Source organism: Capricornis sumatraensis, chromosome 14 (assembly GCF_032405125.1).
Source record: "Capricornis sumatraensis isolate serow.1 chromosome 14, serow.2, whole genome shotgun sequence".
Lineage (NCBI taxonomy): Eukaryota > Metazoa > Chordata > Mammalia > Artiodactyla > Bovidae > Capricornis > Capricornis sumatraensis.
Window position 1 is genome coordinate 13,761,583 of NC_091082.1, and position 17,783 is coordinate 13,779,365.

The 17,783-nt window shown below is 39.9% G+C and overlaps 1 protein-coding gene across 1 annotated transcript in view; it reads left to right on the top strand.

Annotated features, from left to right (window-relative positions):
* LOC138090702 (C4b-binding protein alpha chain-like) overlaps window positions 1-17,783 on the top strand; it is a 97,040-nt gene that overhangs the window by 52,199 nt on the left and 27,058 nt on the right. The window contains 1 exon segment of the mRNA XM_068986401.1: window positions 2,038-2,208. Coding sequence (XP_068842502.1) covers window positions 2,038-2,208 — 171 coding nt within the window.

Below are 17,783 nucleotides of genomic sequence, written 5' to 3' on the forward strand. Positions count from 1 at the left end.
AGATGATATGGGGTGGGATGTGGGAGGGGGGTTCAGGATTGGGAACTCATGTACACCCGTGGCGGATTCATGTCAATATATGGCAAAACCAATACAGTATTGTAAAGTAAAATAAAGTAAAAATAAAAATTTAAAAAAAAACAACAAAAATAATGGAAATGCCCAGCAAGTGGTTTAATAAGGGAACCCTGATGGTTCCAGATATCTATTTTAACTCAAGCTCTATTTTCCGTAATTCTTGGATTATTTTGCACCTCTCATCTGTGTACAGTTACCTATGAAAATAGATACAGGTCCTCTTGGAAGACTGGGAAATATTACTGTGCATATGTCTCAAGGTGTTGTATCCTTACTCTTGGAAATTTTTTCTTCAGTTAGTGATCTCCAGACCTGACAATATCAATAGCACAGGTACAAAAACTCAGCGGGCTTCCCTGGTGTCTCAGATGGTAAAGAATCTGCCTGCAATGTAGAGACCTTGGTTCAATCCCTGGGTTGGAAAGATCCCTTGGAGGAGGGCATGGAAACCCACTCCAGTATTCTTGCTTAGCCCTGGTGGGCTACAGTCCATGGAGTTTCAGAGAGTCAGACATGACTGAGTAACTAACCATAGCATAGAAACTGAGCAACATATTATAACATTTTAATGGACCAAAGGCCATCAGCCTCCTGATCATCCATCCTTTATTTCTTTCCATGGTACAGATTGAGTAGTATCTAGTTGGCTGCTCATCTGTTTTCACCCTTAGGAATGTCATGTTCTATTAACCATCTTCCTAATCTCAGTCTGGTTGTATCTCCAACTTGCCACGCCTTATGATGATTGCATTTATTTAGCTTCTAAAGCCTATGAGCACCTCTCAGACTGTGACTGCTAAGAGTGAAACTTGGTCTTTAACAGTCTTCCCATCATCAGCTCTGGTCTCTGATACAGTGCTCCTCTCATGATATTCCTTCTGTCCTTGGTAAATGTATCCTCCAGGTTTTCCCAGACAACACAATCACTTGGTGGAGTTTCCTGCATGTGTGTGGCACATCTCCTCCAGCTTACTCACTCTTCTGAATCACTTAATCACTCTACCACTTGCCACATCAGCTCTAGCATTTGAACCTCATTGTTGGCATCACATTTTCCATGCCTCAAGGAGGCATCTTAGGATAGTACTGTAGATACTATCATCCATCAGTTTAATATTTTACTGACATTTCCAAAAGTGTCAGGTGTTAGTTGCTCAGTCGTGACTGACTCTCTGAGACCCCACCAGGAAGCCCACCAGGCTTCTTTATCCATGGATTCTCTAGGCAAGAATACTGGGGTGGGTTGCCATTCCCTTCCCCAGAGGATTTTCCCGACCCAGGGATCAAACCCAGGTCTCCCTCACTGCAGGCAGATTCTTTACGGTCTGAACCACCGGGGAAGGCATTTCCAATGACCTGTTTTATTTAAACTTCTCATGCAGTGTTTCTGGGTCCTGACAGTGTTCCCTTTCACACAGGTGCTCAGCACCATGTCATGTCTCTTGTTCCAGCATGCAAGCCATCGTTTTTTTCTTTCTATAAGCTCTTTCTGAACTGTTTTAGAGGACAGTGAGTATACTCTTGGGAGGATAGATGGACTGGTCTTGTTGGGAGAAGTGAGTCAGAGCTTGCAGATTTCTCTTGCATCGTTAGTTTCTCCCAGATATACATCTCTGCATTTAGCACAAAAGCAGTGGAGTGTGACACCAGTACAGTGTGACTTTGACTGAATTCCGTCTTCCTGCCAAAATGGCTCCTAAATAGTGTCAAGTTCAGTGAATTTTCAAAAAAAATGAAGCAAATCCTAAGTGCTTGTCAGTCCATTGTAACCTTTCTATGGTTCCCCAGCCTCAGGCCTTCATGAAGGCAGCTCGAGTTCTGTGTTTGTCTAAGTGACTGAATGGGTAGAGAAGACAGAAGGACAGATGGAAGCCTCCTTTGAACCAGACAGATTCTAGGAAGTGTTATTATATGCATTCTACATGCTGACCTTCTTTCACTTTTATGTCTCACCTCAAGATTGTGAATTCCCTCCTGTCATTGCCCACGGACAACATAAAATAGTCTCTAAACTCTTGGCATTTGAACAACAAGCTGTATATGAATGTGATGAAGGGTACATTCTGGTTGGAGCAAACAGACTCTCCTGCGCCTTTTCAGGCTGGTCACCTGGAGCCCCTCAGTGTAAAAGTAACTCTGGCTCCCTCTTCATTTTAGGGGGCGAGGGTGGGGCTATCATCAAAGGATTGAGAGCACAGTTTTTTCCCTGTGAGAGGCAGCATAAAACCATTTGATTTGATTTATTTAAAATAATCACTGATGGTATCCAAAGCAGAAATCACAGAGAAAAGAACATTAATCTCCCCTTCTTTCTCCCAGGTACAAAATGCAGCCTTTGTGAGGCAGCCCAATGTCCCAGTTTCTTGTATAATTCCTGAAATAGTCTATAGATGGTACATTCTATCTGAGTGTAGCTGTGGCCTGCAGCAAAATTTTCATGAAAAGTTGGTCTAGAATGTAAGCCCTAGTGGGCTAATGCCAAGTATTGTGAAATCACAAGTATATCCATCAGTGCCAGTGCAGGGTACCAGTTGCTCACAATGTAGCTGTGTGGTGAGGGACTCCTAATTTTACAGCTGTTATGGGGACAAGAGGTCAAAATGAGGTCTGATTATTGCATGCACACAGGTTTAGTATCATTTCATCATCAACAGCTTCAGAGATGATTTGCCACCATCATTTCCTTTGCACACAGGAGAATAATAAGCAAGAGGGACAATTTTTTATCTATTGTTTTAAAATAGATAAAAACGTCAAGGCTGTATATTGTCACCTTGCTTATTCAACTCATATGCAGAGTACATCATGAGAAATGCTGGGCTGGAAGAAGCACAAGCTGGAATCAAGATTGCTAGGAGAAATATCAATCACCTCAGATATGCAGATGACACCACTCTTATAGCAGAAAGTGAAGAGGAACTAAAAAGCCTCTTGATGAAAGTGAAAGAGGAGAGTGAAAAAGTTGGCTTAAAGCTCCACATTCAGAAAACTAAGGTCATGGCATCTGGTCCCATCACTTCATGGGAAATAGATGGGGAAACAGTGGAGACATTGTCAGACTTTATTTTTTGGGGCTCCAAAATCACCACAGATGGTGATTGCAGCCATGAAATTAAAAGAGGCTAACTCCTTGGAAGGAAAGTTATGACCAAGCTAGATAGCATATTGAAAAGCAGAGACATTACTTTGCCAACAACGGTCCATCTAGCCAAGGCTATGGTTTTTCCAGTGGTCATGTATGGATGTGAGAGTTGGACTGTGGAGAAAGCTGAGTGATGAAAAATTGATGCTTTTTAAAAAAACTTTTTATTTTTACTTTATTTTACTTTACAATACTGTATTGGTTTTGCCATACATTGACATGAATCCACCACGGGTGTGCATGCGTTCCCAAACATGAACCCCCCTCCCACCTTCCTCCCCATAACATCTCTCTGGGTCATCCCCGTGCACCAGCCCCAAGCATCCTTTTGAACTGTGGTGTTGGAGAAGACTCTTGGGATTCTCTTGGACTGCAAGGAGATCCAAGCAGTCCATTTTAAAGGAGATCAGTCCTGGGTGTTCTTTGGAAGGAATGATGCTAAAGCTGAGACTCCAATACTTTGGCCACCTCATGCGAAGATTTGACTCATTGGAAAAGACCCTGATGCTGGGAGGGATTGGGGGCAGGAGGAGAAGGGGATGACAGAGTATGAGATGGCTGGATGGCATCAACGATTCGATGGACATGAGTTTGAGTAAACTCTGGGAGTTGGTGATGGACAGGGAGGCCTGGCATGCTGCGATTCATGGGGTCACAAAGAGTCAGACATGACTGAGTGACTGAACTGAACAGATTGTCTTACAGGAATCAAGATACAAGAGACAGCTGATTTGATAGTTGAAGATTTGGGGTCACATGCCCATTTTATATTCTGTCAGGGTATTTAAAATTGTTATATATCCTTCAGCATGTCACTTATCCTCTCTGTATCTCACTTTCTCTTAGATAAAACAGTGAGACTTAAATAAGATGATCACATAAAGATCTACCCCAAAGTCTGATAAAGTGCTATCCCAATGTTCAATAAATATGCTAATGAATATTATTTTTCTTCTCAAGATTAAAACAAGGTAAAACAATTAGCAACACTTAAATACAGTTCATTCTTACTACCCTAGGCTGGCATGTTTTTTTCTTAGACTTGTGGATTGCTTAAAATTATGTTTCCATTGGCAGCATGGTGTCTGAAACCAGAGACAGAATATGGAAGGTTATCTGTGGAGAAGGTTAGATATGTTGAACCTGAAAGAATTACTATTCAGTGTGAGTCCGGTATAGTTTGGTTGGTTCTGAAATTATCACTTGCTCAGAGGACAGAACCTGGTACCCGGAGGTGCTCAAGTGTGAGTGGGTAAGTCACACAATTTGAGGTAATTTTTGTTTTATTAAACCCCAAAGCACTGTCCTGCCAGCAAAGGTGATACCTGACTTGTCAAGATTCATTCATTCAAAGGAACTCTCATTTTTGCTTTGGAGCCTTCTGTCAGATAGGAGATGCAACGTTTGTCTGCTCTCACTTGTCATCAGGGAAAACTGAGCCCCTTTGAAGTGGAGGGTCTCAGACCTGGTAGTACTGGCAGACCTGGTAGTACTGACTGGCAACTTTTCTAGACGATTTGATATTCTCTTGTCCCATTTCTGGATGGTCAGAAGTAGTGTCTGTTCCCACAGAAGCTTTCTGGGAGGCTGTCTCAGAGCAGAGTTATATTCCTCTCAGGAAGATGATGGTGGGAAACAAGGTGTTTCTGGTTTTCCTGCTCCCCCAGGAGTCCTGGGGTGTGTCTTGGTCCTGAATCTGTAACCCTGCCTGTTTCTACATGAACTGTGCCCCCTAACAATCGAGAGAGAAGTCTTTCAAGCATACTCATCATGTGTTTCTCCTTTAGGAGTATCCTGAATGCTGTGAGCAAGTAGTCACAGGCAGGAAACTCTTGCAGTGCCTCTCAAGGCCAGTGGAGGTGAAATTGGCCCTGGAAGTGTACAAGCTGTCCCTGGAGACTGGACAGGAGCTTCAGCTCCTGGAGCTTCAGCTAGAGAAGCCAAAGGATGCCTCTTAGTGGTAATCACTGTAATGTTTCTCAAGAGAGAGAGGAAAACGTTTCTTGCTGCCTTCATTCCAATATGGATCACCTCAGTTAATCACCTTTACCATCTCTTTTATACCACCAATTTTGGTAATAATTATCTAGAAAGGATAATTTTGTTAATATTTAGTGCTTTGAAATTGTGGTGTTATTGATGATTTTCTGACTCATGTTTCCTCTTTTCTGGACACAGAGCACACATTTTTTAATTAAAAAATTAGCATATCCAACACCATTTTGTCTTTGTGTTTAATTTTGTAAAATAAGGTCTGTGAACACACACATACATGAAGTTGATACATTTATTTTACTGTCGGGATCTTGGACATAGGGACTTGGGTTCACAGCAGTACATTTCCATGGATTGCCTTTACTCCACAGTTCCATATTTATAGGTTACTCAGGAGCTCAATATTTAGATTAAACATCAACACACCCCAAAATTCTTGTCCACTGTCCGCACTTTGAAGCAGTCACGTCCTTTTGTGAGCCCCCATGCACTTGGCCTCTGCCTCAGTCATGCTCCCTCTTGGCTTTTGCCTTACAGGAAGGGGATTCCTGTCTGTCTTGGTCTCCTGACCCTTTCCTCAGGAACAGACTCTGAAAGCCTGGTGAGTGGAATCCCGCCTGGCAGCCACCTTTGTGCTCCCAAATCCTCAAAATGATTGATCTCATTTTCCTTATTAGAAGTGTTAAAATGGCTCAAGCAACCACCCCCCACCTTAGAAAATGCCCCGTGTCAATCACCCTTATATCTTGGGGTGTTTGGAGGCTTTTATTCTTTGCATTTATCCCTTTTCTCAACTCTTGCATCCTCTGATATTTCTCTCCTACTCATATCTTGGCTCCTTGTCCCATCTATTTTGTACATAGAACTCTATGGGGAATGTTGGCCTCATTGGTTTAACTTTCTCAAGTTGTATAGTGGGCTTTCCCTAACCCTTAGATGCTACAGAGGATCTTGAATGGTTAGAGAAACCTACTTAATAAAGAAGGTATTTATTCATTTTCTTAAAAGCTGTCACCTGCTCCTGCTACTAGGAATTATTTTGGCTGATATTTATTTCGGTTCTCGTGAGTCACAGACTTGTGAGTGTCTAGTTTCTGATCCAGGAAAACACTATGAGAGAAAGGTAGTGAGATGGGGAAGGGAGGACAGCCTAAAGAGGCAGCAAGTTTGAGGGGATCATTGTTGTTGCTAACAGGAACTACACTATGCTGAGTGCCTTCTGAACGTATGGAACAAAACTGAAAACCTACTAATGGCGATTGAGATTTCAGGAGTTTTTTAGAAACATGTATAATATCATATATGAAATGAGTCGCCAGCCCAGGTTCAATGCATGATACTGGATGCTTGGGGCTGGTGCACTGACACGACCCAGAGGGATGGTATGGGGAGGGAGGAGAGAGGGGGGTTCAGGATGGGGAACATGTGTATACCTGTGGCAGATACAGGTTGATATATGGCAAAACCAATACAATATTGTAAAGTAATTAACCTCCAATTAAAATAAATAAATGTATATTAAAAAAAAGGGAAACAAAAGTTAAGTGAAAAAAAATTCTAGTTGGAATATAGCTGGTTTACAATGTTTTGTTAATTTCAGGTGTATAGCAAAGTGATTCAGTTATACGTATAGATATATATGTATCTATCTATATCTGTTTCTATCTATACAGATATGTATTTCCCTGTATCAGTTTCTTTTCTTTTATAGGTTGTTAAAAACTACTGAATATAGTTTCCTGTGCTATACAGTATGTCCTTCTTGGTTTTCTATTTTATATATCAGTTTAGTTCAGTCACTCAGTCCTGTCCGACTCTTTGCAACGCCATGGACTGCAGCATGCCAGGCTTCCCTGTCCATCACCAACTCCCAGAGCTTGCTCAAACTCATGTCCATTGAATCAGTGATGCCATTCAGTCATCTCATTCTTTCTCATCCCCTTCTGCTCTTGCCTTCAATCTTTCCCAACAACAGGATCTTTTCCAATGAGTCACTTCTTGGCATTGTGTGGCTGAAGTATTCGAGCTTCAGCTTCAGCATCAATCCTTCCAATTAATATTCAGGACTGATTTCCTTTAGGATTGACTAGTTTGATCTTCTTGCTGTCCAAGGGACTCTCAAGAGTCTTCTCCAACACCACTATTCAAAAGCATCAATTCTTCAGCGCTCAGCTTTCTTTATAGTCCAACTCTCACATCCATACATGACTACTGGAAAAACCACAGCTTTGACTAGACAGACCTTTGTCTGCAAAGTGATGTCTCTGCTTTTTAATATGCTGTCCAGGTTGGTCATAGCTTTTCTTCCAAGGGGCAAGCGTCTTTTAATTTCATGGCTGCAGTCACCATCTGCACTGACTTTGGAGTCCAGGAAAATAAACTCTGTCACTGTTTCCATTGTTCCCCCATCTACTTGCTGTGAAGTGATGGGACCAGATGCCATGATCTTAGCTTTCTGAATGTTGAGCTTTAAACCAGCTTTTTCACTATCCTCTTTCACTTTCGGCAAGAGGCTATTTAGTTCCTCTTCACTTTCTCCCATAAGGATGATGTCATTTGCATATCTGAGGTTATTGATATTTCTCCTGGCAATCTTGATTCCAGCTTGTGCTTCATTCAGCCTGGCATTTTGCATGATAGGCTCTGCATAGAAGTTAAATAAGCAAGGTGACAACATATAGCTTTGAAATTCTCCTTTCCCAATTTTGAACAAGTCTGTTTTTCCATGTCTGGTTCTAACTGTTGCTTCTTGACCTGCATGCAGATTTTTCAGAAGGCAGGTAAGGTATTCCCATCTCTGGAAGGATTTTTCAGTTTTCTGTGATTCACACAGTCAAAGGGTTTGGCATAGTCAATGAAGCAGAAGTAGATGTTTTTCTGGAATTCCCTTGCTTTTTCTATGATCTGATGGATGTTGGCAATTTGATCTCTGGTTCCTCTGTCTTTCCTAAATCCAGCTTGAACATCTGAAAATTCTCAGTTCACCTACTGTTGAAACCTTTCTTGGAGAATTTTGAGCATTACTTTGCTAGCATGTGAGATGAGTGCAATTGTGCAGTAGTTTGAGCATCCTTTGGCATTGCCTTTCTTTGGGATTGGAATGAAAAGTGACCTTTTCCAGTCCTATGGCCACTGTTAGTTTTCCAAATTTGCTGGTAGATTGAGTGCAGCCCTTTTACAGCATCATCTTTTAGGACCTGAAATAGCTCAGCTGGAATTCCATCACCTCCACTAGCTCTGTTCATAGTGATTCTTCCTAAGGCCCACTTGAATTCACATTCCAGGATGTCTGACTCTAGATGAGTGATCACACCATCGTGGTTATCTGGGTCATTAAGATCTTTTCTGTAAGTTCTGTGTGTTCTTGCAACCTCTTCTTAATGTCTTCTGCTTCTGTTTCTGTCTTTTATTTTGTCCATCTTTGCATGAAATGTTCGCTTGGTATCTCTGATTTTCTTGATGAGATCTCTAGTCTTTGCCATTCTCTTGTTTTCCTCTATTTCTTTGCACTGATCACTGAGGAAGGCTTTCTTATCTCTCCTGGAACTCTGCATTCAGGTGAGTATATCTTTCCTTTTCTTCTTTGCCGTTTGCTTCTCTTCTTTTCTCAGCATTTGTAAGGCCTCCTCAGACAACGATTTTGCCTTTTTACATTTCTTTTTCTTGGGGATGGTCTTGATCAAAGCCTCCTGTACAATGTAACAAACCTCCAACCATAGTTCTTCAGGCATTCTGCCTATCAGATCTAGTCCCTTGAATCTATTTGTCACTTCCACTGTGTAATCATATGGATTTGATTTAGGTCATACATGAATGGTCTAGTGGTTTTCCTTACTTTCTTCAATTTAAGTCTGAGTTATATATAGTAGTATGTATATATTAATCTCAGACTCCTAATTTATCCCTCACCCCTCCTTCTCCTTTGGTAACCATACATTTGCTTTCTATGTCTGTGGGTCTCTTTTTGTTCTGCTTATAAGTTAATTTGTATAAATCTTTTTCAGATTCCCCATATAAGTGATATCATATGATATTTGTCTTTTTCTGTCTGGCTTATTTCACTTAGTATTATAATCTCTAAGTCCATCCATGTTGCTACAAATGGCACTATTTCATTCTTCAATGGCTGAGTACTATTGCACTATATAAATATACCATATCTTTATCAATTAATCTTTCAATGGATATTTAGTTTGCTTCCATGTCTGGCTATTGTGAGCAGTGCAACAATGAATATTGGGGTGAAGTAGTCTTTTTGAATTATGATTTTCTCTAGACATATGCCCAGGAGTGAGACTGCAGGATTATATACACAGAAATCTGGTGCATCTATATACCAAAAATGAAAAATCAGAAAGAGAAAGGAAGGATCTTATTGCATCAAAAAGAATAAAACACCTATAAATAAATCTATCTAAGGAAGGACAAGATCTGTACTCTGAAAACAATAAGACACTGCCAAAAAGTCAAAGATGATATAAACTGAAGGAAAGATATATTTTTGGATTGGATGAAGCAATATTGATTGTACTACCCAAGGCAGTCTATATATTCTGTGAAGTTCACTTCCGTTCAGTTCAGTCGCTCAGTCATGTCCGACTCTTTGCAACCCTATGAATCACAGCACGCCAGGCCTCCCTGTCCATCACCAACACCCGGTGTCCACTCAGACTCATGTCCATCGAGTCAGTGATGCCATCCAGCCATCTCATCCTCGGTCATCCCCTTCTCCTCCTGCCCCCAATCCCTCCCAGCATCAGAGTCTTTTCCAATGAGTCAACTCTTCGCATGAGGTGGCCAAAGTACTAGAGTTTCAGCTTTAGCATCATTCCTTCCAAAGAAATCCCTGGGCTGATCTCCTTCAGAATGGACTGGTTGGATCTCCTTGCAGTCCAAGGGACTCTCAAGAGTCTTCTCCAACACCACAGTTCAAAACCATCAATTCTTCGGCGCTCAGCCTTCTTCACAGTCCAACTCTCACATCCATACACGACCACAGGAAAAACCATAGCCTTGACTAGACGGACCTTAGTCGGCAAAGTAATGTCTCTGCTTTCGAATATACTATCTAGGTTGGTCATAACTTTTCTTCCAAGGAGTAAGCGTCTTTTAATTTCATGGCTGCAGTCACCATCTGCAGTGATTTTGGAGGCCCCCCGCCAAAAAAAAGTCTGACACTGTCTCCATTGTTTCCCTATCTATTTTCCATGAAGTGATGGGACCAGATGCAATGATCTTCGTTTTCTGAATGTTGAGCTTTAGGCCAACTTTTTCACTCTTCACTTTCACTTTCATCAAGAGGCTTTTTAGTTCCTCTTCACTTTCTGCCATAAGGGTGGTGTCATGTGCATATCTGAGGTTATTGATATTTCTCCCGGCAATCTTGATTCCAGCTTGTGTTTCTTCCAGTCCAGCATTTCTCATGATGTACTCTGCCTATAAGTTAAATAAGCAGGGTGACAATATACAGCCTTGACATACTCCTTTTCCTATTTGGAACCAGTGTGTTGTTCCATGTCCAGTTCGAACTGCTGCTTCCTGACCTCTATACAGGCTTCTCAAGAGGCAGGTCAGGTGGTCTGGTATTCCCATCTTTCAGAATTTTCCACAGTTTATTGTGATCCACACCGTCAAAGGCTTTGGCATAGTCAATAAAGCAGAAATAGATGTTTTTTTGGAACTCTTTCACTTTTTCCATGATCCAGCTAATATTGGCAATTTGATCTCTGGTTCCTCTGCCTTTTCTAAAACCAGCTTGAACATCAGGAAGTTCATGGTTCACGTATTGCCGAAGCCTGACTTGGAGAATTTTGAGCATTATTTGCTGGGGTGTGAGATGAGTGCAATTGTGCGGTAGTTTGAGCATTCTTTGGCATTGCCTTTCTTTGGGATTGGAATGAAAACTGACCTTTTCCAGTCCTGTGGCCACTGCTGAGTTTTCCAAATTTGCTGGCATATTGAATGCAGCACTATCACAGCATCATCTTTCAAGATTTGAAACAGCTCAACTGGAATTCCATCACCTCCACTAGCTTTGTTCATAGCTATGCTTTCCAAGGCCCACTTGATTTCACATTCCAGGATATCTGGCTCTAGATTAGTGATCACACCATCATGATTATCTGGATCATGAAGATCTTTTTTGTACAGTTCTTCCGTGTATTCTTGCCACCTCTTCTTAATATCTTCTGCTTCTGTTAGGTCCAGACCATTTCTGTCCTTTATCGAGCCCATCTTTGCATGAAATGTTCCCTTGGTATCTCTAATTTTCTTGAAGAGATCTCTAGTCTTTCCCATTCTGTTCTTTTCCTCTATTCCTTTGCATTGATCGCGGAAGAAGGCTTTCTTATCTCTTCTTGCTACTCTCTGGAACTCTGCATTCAGATGCTTATATCTTTCCTTTTCTCCTTTGCCTTTCACCTCTCTTCTTTTCTCAGCTATTTGTAAGACCTACCCAGACAGCCATTTTGCTTTTTTGCATTTCTTTTCCATGGAGATGATCTTGATCCTTGTCTACTGTACAATGTCACGAACCTCATTCCATAGTTCATCAGGCACTCTATCTATCAGATCTAGGCCCTTAAATCTATTTCTCACTTCCACTATATAATCATAAGGAAAAACCCCATCAAATTACCAGGATCATTTTTCATAAAACTAGAACAAAACATTTTAAAATTTATATGGAAACACGAAAGACCCCAAATAGCCAAAGCAATCTTGAAAAAGGAAAATGTAGTTTGGAGGCTCCCTGATTTCAGACTATGCAACAAAGTTATAGCAGTTAAAAAAGTACTGGCATAAAAACAGAAATGTAAGCCAATGGAACAGGATAGATATCTCAGAAATAAACCCATGCACCTATGGTCAATTAATCTACTACAAAGGAGGCATGAGTATACAATGGAGAAAAGATAGTCTCTTTAAGAAATGGTGCTGGGAAAACTGGATAGTGACATACGAAAGAATGAAATTAGAACATTCTCTAACGCACACACAAAACTAAACTCAAAAGGGATTAAAGACCTAAACATAAGACTGGATACTATAAAACTCCTAGAGGGTACCTAGGCAGAACTTTGACATAAAATGCAGCAGTATCTTTTTGGATTCCTGTCCTAGAGTAAGAGAAATAACAAAAAATAAACAAATGGGACCTAATTTAACTTAAAAGCTGTACACAACAATGGAAACCGTAGTGAAAATACAACTTACAGAATGCGAGAAAATATTTGAAAATGACTTGCATGATCAGGGATTCATCTCCAAAATATACAAATAGTGCATACAGCTTAATAAAAAGAAAGAAACTCAACCCAATAAAAAAATATAGCTCACAGTGAACGGTGTCAGATTCGTGGTCTCTGAAGGAGAAGAATTCACTCTGGGACCAAAGACGTAGCCTCAGTCATTCAGAGGTTTATGTGGCAGAGATTTTATTAAAGTGAAAGGATAGAGAAAATCTTCCAGCAAAAGGCACTGGAAGGGGGTAGAAGAGTATCCACCATCACTAGTTTAGGTGGGGCATTTTACACTTTTTTAGTGGACTGCTAAACATAGATCAAAGAAATACCTCAAAGCTGTGAAAGTTTTACCAGGCTCCTCTCGCACAACATACGTCTTGCAGTAACAACACAAGATTAACCAAGGGAAACAGTCTCGGGATAAGATGTCTCTGCATGAGATATTTTGTACCATATAATCAAGGGCATAGGTTTTTGAAGAAAAATAGGTTTCCAAATAAGATATATTGCTTTGAATTATAATCATTAACATAAAGCCTAATAAAAACATTTCCAAGATATATTGTTTTGCTGAATAATCATTAGCTCTGGGCATAAAGAAAGCTAGTTTCAGGTGAAATAGTTTGTTACCATAGCAACCCAGAGACTAAGACAAACATCCTATGTGACTAAGGTAAAGGAATGTAGAAAATGTTTGCCTCCTACTCCTCAAGGGCCCTGGACTTCCTATCAACCAACTTCAGAATAAACTCTCTCAATAGGCAGAAAATCTCAATAGAAATTTATTCAAAGAAGAGATACAGATGCCCAAAGGTCAGATGGAAAGATGCTCACCACTGCTAATTATTAGAGAAATGCACCTCAAAACTACAGTGAGGTATAAGGGGCCATCAACAAAAAGTCTATAAATAACAAGTGCTGGAAAAGGTGTGGAGGAAAGGGAACATTGATATATTGTTGCTGGGAATGTTAATTGGTAGAGCCAATAGGGAGAACAGTATGGAGGTTCATTAAAACAACTTAAAAATGGACCTGAGGTATTTGTCCAACCCCTCTTCCCTCATTGGAACAGGCTTGCTCCAGCAACACTATCTTCCAGGACATCTGATTTGCACTGTGGGTGCCATCTGAGCACCCTCCTGAAAATGCCAACAGTGGAAGGCATGATATCTAAAGGGCTGTTTGCAGTGACCCCCAGGATAAGAATATGAGTGGAGCACAGATGGCTTATTCTACAGCTAGCTGTCTTTTCTATATGGCTATGTAGACATCATACAGAAAAGTGATATGATATGTGTGATGATCCTGTTCATCACTTTTTATCTCTTTTCAAATCTCTCACTTCCCTTTATCAGGCCTCTTCATTGCACGTTTTTGCTGGCTCTAGCACAATTCTTTGAGTTTCCCTTTTTCATTTGGGGCATAAGGATACCAGATGAGTCCCCATAGTGCCTCAGATGATTCGCAATTGATCATCTTTCTGCTCTCACTAAGCGTTTTGTGCATTTCCAATATCATTTTTCTACATTTTTCATTGAAAATAAAATTGAGAGTGGAAGAGACAGTTTAGAATGTAGATGAGACTAAGTGGCCTAGAAAAGCCTCATCAGAACTAACAGAAGGGTTCAGTGTGATGCTCACTGATAGTTGATGAAAGGGAAGGAAAGGAACCTGGATAATTTAATTTAAATATTAAAAGTAACTTTTAGAACATATGGAAAATAATTCCTATTGCCTTATCAGGAGGTGGGCAGACTTACTACATGAAAAACAAAAGCAAGAAATGAATTGGCAGCATATGTTAGCAGGGTCTGCATAATTGTGAGAAAAAGAAATTTAAACAGATGTCCATTTTACATCTGTGACATCCTGAGTGGTGTTTTCCAAGTACTTACAAAGTGTGCATGGCCTGGAGGAGAGGGTGTTGGCTAGTTCCTTAAGATTAGATATAGATAATTATCAGACACTTACTGTTTCACTCACTGGCTCTTATTAATTCTCACTTCCCACCAAAATGAGTGACTATACCCTCTTCCTAGCCCCCTTCTCTTGCTACCAAGCCTCTGAAAAGTTTTTAATCATTGATAATATTTTTTAAGCAACACTTCCTTGCTTATTTTCTTTTAATTGCTTTTTGAATTAGTTTTATATCTTAAGCAAAGCATTCATTGCTTATTTACATCAGAATAAACTTTTTAGAGAGGAAGATGAAAAACTATTTCCTATTTTATATTGTAGCATATCAGTGTATTCTGCAGCAAAAACTCACTTGTGAGTTCATCTAGTGATAGATAACTGAAGTTTTAGGTGTTATATATTCAGAAATACTTGGTAGATTTTATGTAGGTGCTTAAAATATGTTTATGAGTATTGAAGAAATTGAGTGAGATAATAAGCAGACAAGGGAAGGTGGCCAAAAAGAGCTGCATCGTCAAGCCTCTGTGGGTGACTGGAATCTAGACCCATGGGAAAGCTGTAAAGGGGTGTCAAACATATACCTGAGGATTATCTCTCTCAAAGGCAAGAGATGAGGCATTGCATTGGTACAATGTCTTCCATCCCTCATAGATGTTAGAGTTTGCCTTTGGGAAGTGCTAATTGCCTGATACTTTTGACCTGTTTTGCAAGCTGTCAGAGTAGCCTTCATAGGCTCTGGAAAAAGCCTGGGCATAACAAAGCAGATACACAGGCTTTAAAAAACTGTTCAGAGTGTGCTGAAGTGGTAGGGCTCTGGTGATGCTGACAGGACTTTGTCTCTGTCTCTTATAGTCTTCAGCAGAAGTGGGTACTCTCATGTCTGTATACTTGCCTCCCTACTCTGTCTGAGCTTCTCGGCTTCATGTTCTCCTCCTTAGTAATTTATTTCCTCATTTTCCTGGAGTAGATCTTCAAGGAGCTGCTTAGGAAATGATACATGTGTGCTAAGTCGCTTCAGTCATGTCCAACTCTGTGACTCCATGGACCGCAGCCCACCAGGCTCTTCTGTCCATGGGATTCTTCAGGCAGGAATACTGGAGTGAGTTGCCATTCCCTCCACAGGGGTTCTTCCTGACCCAGGGATTGAACCTGCATCTCTTTTGTCTCCTGCATTGGCAGGCGGGTTCTTAACCACTATTGCCATCCTCAAGGAGCTGCTTAGGAAAATGACATAAAGTAAGGTATTGAGTTCCTGCATGTTTAAACTCTTTTCATCTGAACATGTGATTGATAACTCTGCTGAATGTAGAAAATTAGATTTAAAATAAGTTTCTTTTAGAACTTTTAAAGATAGGATCTTCTTAAATGTGATAGCTTCCAGCACTGTGATGAAAAAGTCAGAAGTCGTTTTAACTATTACTTGAATAGGACTTTTTCATATCTAATCTTCTGTAAGGACACTTGTATTATTTTTTTTTTTAGGGACATTTTGTATAGCTTCTATATATTTGGTATAGTTTCTTCATATTTCTCTTCATTTTTTAAAAATTTATGGGTATTCTATTAGTCAGATAACAAACCTCTTTATCAATCCTATAATTTTCTGCTATACCATCATCTGACTCATCCCTCCCCCATAGTCTTTGGGGATATATCCTTGATGTTATACTTTAATAATTGTATTGATTTTATAAAATGTTGACAGCATTTTAAAAAGCATTCTGTTCTTTAGATACGTGCAGGTTACTCACATAGTTCAGAGAATACTAATACAGTTTCTTTGGAATTTCTATTCATCACAAATATCTGTTGATGATAATTTTGGATTGTATGTTCATTTTCAAGGGTGAGGCCCTCAAAAACTGATTTAGTTTCTAGGTACATGAGGAAGTTAGGCAGCGAGCTATTTTTTTCTTGTTGGGGGCATAATGGAGGTGTTGTTTTGTAGCATTTCCTGCCTCCTGTAAATAACAGAACTACTCTTACCCCTTTAGATATTAGCAGGGCAAATGGCTCCTCAGCCAAACTTCCCTTGGGACAACCTCCCACTGGGTGTGGCTTCCTATTCACTTTCCTGAGAAGGAAGCTGCTTACTTTCCACTTCCTCTTTCACACTCTGAGGGCTGAAATGCTGACAGGGTGCTGGTGAAAGAACTTCCACCATGCTCATGGGGACAAGATGCTTGGAGATGTTGGAACAACAGAGGAAGGGGCCTGATAACCTCTTTGGACAAGCTGCTGACCAATCTGAATACACTTCTGCCTCTGTACTGTTGCAGAAAAAAAGATATGAACTACTACCCTTGTTTCAACTGCTTAGTTTTACCATAATACATTCAGCAGACTCTCCAAGCATCCATGTTTATTGGTATCCTCTCTGACACTATTCAGTTTCTTCCAAGAAGGATCCTCCAGTCTCTTGCTGGCTTCTTTATTAAGAAGATGAGATTATTGCTTCTCTGCTTCTCCCTAAGGTCCTCAACTCATTTCCACTGCAGCATTACTTTCCCATATTTAGCACTAAGATTGTTGTCTTTCTTCCTTGAAATGATTGCTCCCATCCCTAGAAAGTAGAGCAGTTGCATTCATCTCCTTGTTTTAAATGGAATTGTTCATCTTAAGTTCATCTTTATATTTCCATTAGAGGTTAGCTGACAGTATGTGCTGAGTAATGGATGTCATGAAGAAAGAGTCTATGAAGTTACATGACATGCTACTTTGGTACTAACACAGCTGAACAAAAGATCCATGAAAAAATTCTACCACTGAATATTGTTCTCTGACTATAGGGAAACAAACTGTAAGAATCTGCCATTCTTTCTTCAGGTTTAACAAGAGAGCTTGGGAGAAGAAACCTGATAAATCAGAGTCTTTCAGATATAACATTATATATGAATGGAAACTGAATTGAGCTGCCATTTTGTTGCCTCTTTAGGGAAGCAAAGGGTCACGAAAGGAGCAAGATTTCCTTAAAATTCCTCTGATCTAATAGTGAATGTGAATAGCTCCTAATCATGTATTCCCATCATTTTTAGCAAATCATAAACATTCTGATACTGATATTTTTAGGTTTAAAGATAAAATGAAATATCACTCATTATAACACTTATACATAACAAACGATGTGTATTTATATAACTGAAATTTTTTCTTGCTAAAGAGTTTTCTTCAGTAGTTTTCTTTTTTTAAAGTTAAGCACATTATGCAGTAAAAATAATAATTTCAAAATTAAAAAGGAATATATCAGTTTATATTGATAGTAGCTATACATAGTTTAAGCTTGCTAAAATAAAAATGAAAAATGAAAGTCATTAGAGATAGAAGTAAATTTACTAAAATTTAATTTACATAGTAATTTTGATTGAGTTTATTTTCAGTGTCAGCTACAAATTTCCACTTGCCATGGG